At 46.0% G+C, this 7,559-nt stretch overlaps 1 protein-coding gene across 1 annotated transcript; it reads right to left on the bottom strand.

The window, feature by feature from the left end:
* Positions 1 to 1,409: 1,409 nt before the first annotated feature.
* Positions 1,410 to 4,571, bottom strand: LOC147608526 (putative pentatricopeptide repeat-containing protein At3g01580). The gene has a single exon (XM_086789451.1). The coding sequence runs from the start codon at positions 4,569 to 4,571 to the stop codon at positions 1,410 to 1,412; it is 3,162 nt and encodes a 1,053-aa protein (XP_086645577.1).
* Between the last annotated feature and the right edge of the window lie 2,988 nt (positions 4,572 to 7,559).

Here is a 7,559-nt window from a genome sequence, read left to right as displayed (position 1 = left end):
TTTGCTATCCAAGGACCTGGCCGACAGCAGTCGAGTACTGGTAGTAGGGGCAATTCCATGAGCCTATAAATAGTCAAGTGCAGTTCATTGTGTAATCATCTGATCCCTCATAGCTGGGACAGGTCATAGGCATATATGTTACCGTTTGGAGGCCATGATTGGCTAAGATCTATGAACATCTTGATACATATATACAGAAAACACTGTTTTAGCAACATATCTCTCCTCTCTGGTCATCTTTGCGTTTTTGCATAGTACTTAATACATGCAGCCGCATGTTACATTGTAAAGTTGTGCTCTGGATCTCCTGCGTGATCCTGCGAAGGTCTCCCTCACGAAGAGGAAGAATAATGGTGGCCCACCTGCTTTTACCACTTCAGCCATATCCAAATTTCTTCACCGAAACCCGAGTCTGTCGATAGCAATGGTGACAAATTTTTGTCTGGTTTACCCAAGCACTATACTTGATTTTTGCACTGTGTACATAAACTACATAAACAGGGCCTTTTTACCTACAGCTACAAAAAGCAACTCAGGCAAGAGTTCAGCTCAAGAACAAGCCACTTGCCTTCAGGACAGGCCCCTCAAAGGCAGCCAGCCCTGGAGGAAGCATCTAGTATTCTTTGCTAAGCATGGTAGGAAAGGTCTTCTGCATAGCAAAAGCCTGTTGTAACTTTTTACTCTTGTTCATGGTAAAAGATGAGATCACCCTTGCAGTTGTGGCTACTAGCTAGATTTTCGGATACCCATGTTGCACACAGGGAACTGTAACTGAATGAGTGGCCATTAAGAAAAGCCACATACATTCTGCTCACTGTACAGTATATTTCCATAAAATAATTGGAGATAGGGGATCTGCTGGTGATGGAGTAGCACTGATGCACACTTGGCCAGACTTAAGAGATGGCAGAGAAAGCTCCAAACTGTCACTGCTGGAAAACGAATGCTGCATGAGGACTGCTGGTAGAGCTGATGGGGTTATGAGCCCCAACAGCTAGCTGACTGGCCTAGGGCTACTCAAGCTCAACTTACAGATAAGCTTCAGGCTCAAATCAGGCCCGTTTGCCTAAGTCGGAAAGCAACTCTACCCACAGGCATACTTGGCCTACTGTATGCTTTAGCTGATCTGCTAAATCCTTGGTGTATGCAGCCTAGCTTTTGCGCCTGTCCTATCAGTCAAATTGAGGCTCACTATGCAAGGCTTACAGCAACCTCTACCCCCACCTTCCCCCCCATGGTCCAGACGTGACACTCCCTATGGTATAGCAAGAGTAGGGAGGGTACATGTTGCACTCCTTTCATTCACATAAAGTCATACAGCAGTTCATGTTTTGAATGCATGTGCCTTTTTGACACTAAAGAGTTATTCGTACTCAAGCTCGATCCACCTCTCCCCAAGCTTCTTCCCTTCAGCTTTGCTTTTCAGAGTTATCCAATGCATACATACAGCTGTGCAAGGTTGCATCGGCATATATATTTGACATTAAGATGTATGCCGCAGCATGTTCAGGCTCTAGAGACACTGCACTATCAAAGATCTGCCTACCCAGCTCCATGTTCCCGTGTTTTTGACATGCACCCAGCAAACATGACCATATTGTCCCATCAGGCTGCATCGACATCCTCATTACCAAATCATTCACCCTCATAAAGTCTCCTACACGTGCCAGGAGATCTACCACGCTTACAAAATGTTCAGTCTTAGGACTCACACCAAAGACTTTGCTCATGGATTCGAAGTGCTGGAATCCTTTGTCCACCAGACCCGCATGACTACAAGCTGACAAAAGGGAGAGGAATGTGACTCCGTTTGGCATGATCCCTGCCAACTCCATCTCCTTGAACTTCTGCAGGCTTGCTGAATGGTTACCTTCCCTAGCATAACCAGCTATTAAGGCGGTCCATGATACAACATCAGGCAAGGGTAGTGCGTCAAACACTGCCTGTGCATCTAGCATGTGAGCACAACTGCCATATGTATGAATGAGAGTGTTTGCCAAAAAAAGAGTTAAATTGTAACCATCTGAAGCAGTCATAAAATGAACCTGCCTACATATATCCACTCGTCCTGTCTCACTGCAGGCTTGTAAGATGCAGAGTAATATGGTATCGTCCAGAGCCACATTTTCTTCTCTCATTTCTGCATACAGCTCTAAAGCGTTCTGTCCTTGGCCCTGCTCGACATAAGCTGAGAGCATTGCGGTCCATGACACAACATTGCGCTGGGACAACCCATTAAACACATTCTGTGCACAAGCAAGGCTCCCACACTTGACATACATGATTACAAGGGTGCTACCAACAAAGACATCTGAATCAAAGCCTTTCCTCTTAGCATCAGTGTGTAATGCTTGGCCGATTTCAAGAGAGATGGCTTTGACCAATCTCCCTTCGACAACAGCTGCTTCTTCCGTCTCTGCAAATGTCAAACACGCTTGAAGGGCCATAGCAAATGTCTGCTCATTTGGATTGACACCTTCCTCTTGCAATTTTCTAAATAGCAATAGAGCCTTTTTTCCTTCACCCTGCTGTACATGCGCTGAGAGCATTGCAGTCCATGACACAACATTGTGCTGAAGGAAACTACCAAAAACATTCTGCACGCACGCGATGCTCCTACACCTACCATACATATTCAGAAGGCTGCTATTAACAAAGACATCTGAATCGAAGCTCTTCCTCTGAGCATCAGCGTGCAATGCCATGCCTATAGACAGAGATATTGCATTGGTCCCTTTCCCTTCTACGCTGATGGTATCTTCCTGATCCGCAAATAAGCAGCATGCTTGAAGGGCGATCACAATAGTCCGCTCATTTGGACTCACACCTTCCTCTTGCATTTTCTTGAACAGCTGTAGAGCCTTCTCTGCCGCACTTTGCTCAACATATGCTGACAGCATCGCATTCCATGACACAACATTGTGCTGGGACAATACATTAAACACACTCTCTACATCCACAATGCTCCCACACTTGCCATACAAACTCATAAGAATACTTCCAACAAAGACATTTGAGTCGAAAGCTTTCCTTTGAGCATCAGTGTGTAATGCCCTCCCAATTTCCAAAGACATCACTTTGGTCAATTGACTTTCCACCACAATGGGCTTTTCCTTCTCGATAAGCGTGCAACATGCTTGGAGAGTGGCGACAAAGGTCCGCTCATTTGGAGCCAAACCTTCACCTTGCATTTGTTTGTGCAATTGCAAAGCCTTCTCCCCTTCCCCTTGCTCAGCACACGTTGAGAGCATAGCATTCCATGACACAACATTACGCTGGGACAACCCAATAAACACATTCTCAGCCTCCAAAATGTTTCCACATTTACCATACATACTAATAAGGGCACTACCGACAAAGACATTTGAATCCAAGCCCTTTCTATGAGCTACTGCATGTAATCCCCGGCCTATATTTAGGGACACTACTTTAACAGGGCATCCATCTATAAGGACAGCTTCTTCCTTCTCTGCAAGTGTGTAACATGCTTGAAGGGTGCTCACAAAAGTTCGCTCATCTTCACTCACACCTTCCTCTCTCATTTGCCTGTATAGCCATAAAGCCTTATCTGGCTGGCCTTTCTCAGCATAAGCTGAGAGCATTGCATTCCATGCCACAATGTTGCGCTCAGAAAACCCACCAAACACAATCTCTGCCTCCACAATGTTCCCACACTTGCCAAACATGCTCACAAGGGTGATACGAATGAAGACGTTTGAATCAAAACCCATTTTCCTGGCCTCCGTATGTAAGGTCTTCCCTTCTTGCAAGCTGAGCATGTTACCACAAGCTTTCAATAGGCTGACAAATGTGTATTCATTTGGCTCCACGCCTTCATCTCGCATACATTTATACAGTCTCAATGCTTCCTGACCATTTTCATTATCAGTGTATCCAGAAATCATCGCTGTCCACGAGAAAACAGTACGGTGGGGTAGCGTGAGAAACACCTGGAGTGCAACTTCAAGGTCTCCACATTTAACCATTGTGTTAACCAAAAATTCACCAAGAAAGCTGATGGAATCCAGGCCATGGAAGGCAAGGTGTAAATGCACTTGCTTGGCCTGATGCACAGACTTAGACTTGATGCAGGCATGCAAGAAGGTCCAATACATACTCTCAGAAGGGGTAGTGCCATGGTGGGTGATGAGAGAGAGTATATTCAAAGCCTTGTCCAGCTGTTTTTCCTCACACAGACTTCTGAATAGGTCACCTGGTTTTAGACAATCTAAGCTTTCTGAGACCTCTTGTTTCTGATCACCTGGCTCTAGACATTCTAGAGGCAAGCAGCTTTCTGACACCTGTTGTTGTTGCTGAGCAAAAGAGGTGGACTGCACAAAGTTGACCTTAGTCTGATTGTTTGGACACATGGGCTCTCTTATAAGACTCTGTTTCAGGCTACGGTTCCGAAGACTTACGTTGTACAGCCTGTTGTGCCTAGATTTCTGTATATTTGAGAGGAAATCCTGACATTGCTGGCTGCCTCCAGGATCAAAACTAATGTTGCTGCCTCTTGCACAGAAAGCCCAGCTCGCAGTGCTAGTGCTGACGATGCATAGATCCCCTGCCATGGGTCGCCAAGTGAGCCGCCAACCCTTTCTATACTTTCTGCCTCGAGATCAGCAACGGCCAGGCCAGCCAGTCAGTCAGAGTCCGCCTACAGCAGGTAACAGGCTGAGATTCTAGATTCCCCTTGGCCCTTGCGGCCTGCCAATGCTCACCTCGAGTCACCTGGCCCAACTGATGGTCTGAAGAGGCCCTGAGACGGGCTCAACCATAATTTTCTTTGTCCCTCCCGCATTAATTTATGCCTGTTTGCGCAGCCATAAATTACAGAGTTTACAAATTGTAAAGTCATCAACCTTAGAAAAAGGTTGGATTTCCATGTGGTAAGAGACTCGGCGATGCTTCCGTCCTCCCAAAGCTGCCCCCAGCCTCCCTCCATCCTCTACCAACCTCGTGCCTTACGAGGACAAAGAGAGCACAGTGACGAGTGGGAAAGAGAGGCTACTCCGCGTGGACATATGGGAGAGCATGCTTAGCATGTCTGCAAAGAGACAACCCCTACCCCACCATCCCCTGCATCTCCACGCCTACGCCTACGAGGAGATTTTGACGCTCTGTTGATCGAAGAGATAAAGCAGTGGTGCTCCTTAACCTTATGCATGAGAGAATGCTTGAGAGAGAGGGAGAGAGAGAGAGAGAGAGAGAGAGGCACAGAGACAGAGAGAGCACAGCTTGTGAAACAGAGAGAGAGACTGACCTTCAAAATGTGAAATGTCACACAATTCGATGATACTACATTAATTTATGCTCGGCCGTAAATTGTGAAGTCATCAACCTTAGATAAAGGTTGGATTTCCATGTGGCAAGAGACTCCTCGCCCTAGCCCCCTTCCCTCACCTGCCTCCGATGCCCCACCTATGCCATCTCCTACACATCCCCTGTGTCTCCCATGCCTACCCGAAGCTAAAGTTAGAGATTCTTCTCAAGGCCATCATCAACAACCTTGAACAACATCAAATGGAGTGCAACATTGATGCTAGAGCTACAACATAAGGAAGGTATTCATTATTGTTTTCTGTGTGTCAAAACAATGAGAAGTAGGTCCTGATTGGAGGCTCAAATTGAAACATTGTAAGCCTCACCTTTGCAAATTAGTTGAGGGCTTGTGAGGCTCAAATTGAAACATTGTAAGCCTCACCTTTGCAAATTGGTTGAGGGCTTGTGAAGCTCACCTACAAAGCATTAAAGACCAGCAAATAAACTTGCAAAAATCTTCTACAAATCGCCGCCTATAGCCAAGTAATCAGGCAGGGGTATCAAGGCTCTAATGAGCAGAGAAGAGAGCGTAATTTGGAGGCTCTCATTAGCCTTACATTGCAGCAAAGCACACACATTTTGGGAGGGCTTTTGTAGTCCTACTCATGGCGATCTGACTCAGCAAGAAATCTGTCCAAGATCGACGACATTGAGAGCACACAACAGCAACTCTAGCAATCGGGTTCTGACCCTGTCCACTACAAAGAATCAGGTGCTTTTTGCATCTCAAATTAGCTCTAAAATCAATGGCGACACGATTACTAGCATCATCCTCTAGCGTAGCTCGAGGTGCAACTGCACAACTGGTACCTCAATGGTCCTCCCATGTTACCAATCCCTCTCCCCTTGAGTGAAAACCTTGGCTTATGCCTCTACCCCCATCAGGTAAAAATATAGCATTTGGTGGTGGTCACCCCAGTTCAGTACACCACCTACCGCAAGCCCCTCACACCATCGTCATTGCGGCTTACCAAGCTCTTAGAGTCTCTCTAATAGTGTATGTTGCCACTTCCCCCCCTCAACATCCTTCAAATCCACCCCCCACATACGGTGGCCCAGCTCTACCAAAAAACAATTACAACAACAACTAGCAAAGGCCCCCAAGTAACCTTCTTCCCCTCAGACTGTCCATTTGTTAATTGGTGTGGTGGGAATGGTCACCAACAAAGCTAATTCTCTTTACCAGAGGGATCTTCTGAGGATCTTCCCCTTGCCTACACTACCCAAAATTTTGAGACCGCTTCATCAGAGATTACCCAAAGCCATTCCTTGTTAATCCACCCATAGTCAATCTAGTGGAGGCAGTCGTGGTGCCAAGATGAAGTTTGATTGGTGGAGTAACTTCGTCTCAAGGGGTAGCTCAACCTTCCTCTTCTAATCTCCCAATAATTCTTGATCCACTCAACACTTTAATACTAGAGTAAGCTTACAAAGATGTTGTGAGTGAGTTGATTCATATCCTGGCGCAATGGAGCCCAACACCCAACAGGTTCTTCCCCCTCCTAGTGATAGAAATTTCTCTTCCGTGATGAATCCTCCTAGTGCTACTCATACCCAAGGATGGGAGTCAATAATGGACGCCATGAAGGTGGAGCTATCTCTTTCCCAATTATGTAGCTTAAGCCCACATGCTACAAAGACACTCCAAGGGCTTCTGAAACCATGGTCTACCCCAAGAAAGCTCAAGGTCGGAGCTCGACTTATAGTGGTGGGTGTGCTCCTGAAGGTTCTTTTACTAGTGGAGAAGACCAAGATCGGCCCACAAAGAGAGTATGCTTTATAGCCCCAATAGTGCGTGGCTGATCATAAGAGCCCCAGAGTGATAGTAAGTGGCACAACCAAATTTTGGGAGGCTCAGGAGTCAACATCATGCCAAAAGCCACCCAAAGAACCTTGGATCTATGCATCTCCAACCCTACTCCCTTTGTCATTAGAGTGGTTGATCACAGAGGAAACTCATGCATCTTGGGTTGGTATGCAATGTGTTAGTCCTCATTGGTGGTCTAATCTTCTTCATGAATTTATAGTGTTAAACCTTCCCCTGGCCAAGCGTGCTTACACAATGCTGATTGGAAGACTGTCGTGGTTGAGATTAGCTCGATAATTCATGACTAGGGAAGAGACAACTTGTAGGTTCAATAGGTGGGGACTCTTCTGACGCTGAATTATACAAAAATATGTCTAACTTCTCATCTGTGTCTTGGTCAGCTATGAAACATGTATCAATATCCTCATAA

The sequence above is a fragment of the Cibotium barometz genome, chromosome 53, assembly GCF_041138505.1.
Source record: "Cibotium barometz isolate CiBa-2024 chromosome 53, ASM4113850v1, whole genome shotgun sequence".
NCBI lineage: Eukaryota > Viridiplantae > Streptophyta > Polypodiopsida > Cyatheales > Cibotiaceae > Cibotium > Cibotium barometz.
This window is presented reverse-complemented; position numbering and strand designations above follow the sequence as displayed.

Coding starts and splice junctions, on each gene's coding strand:
- LOC147608526 (XM_086789451.1), bottom strand. CDS start 4,571: ATGGCAGGGGATCTATGCATCGTCAGCACTAGCACTGCGAGCTGGGCT.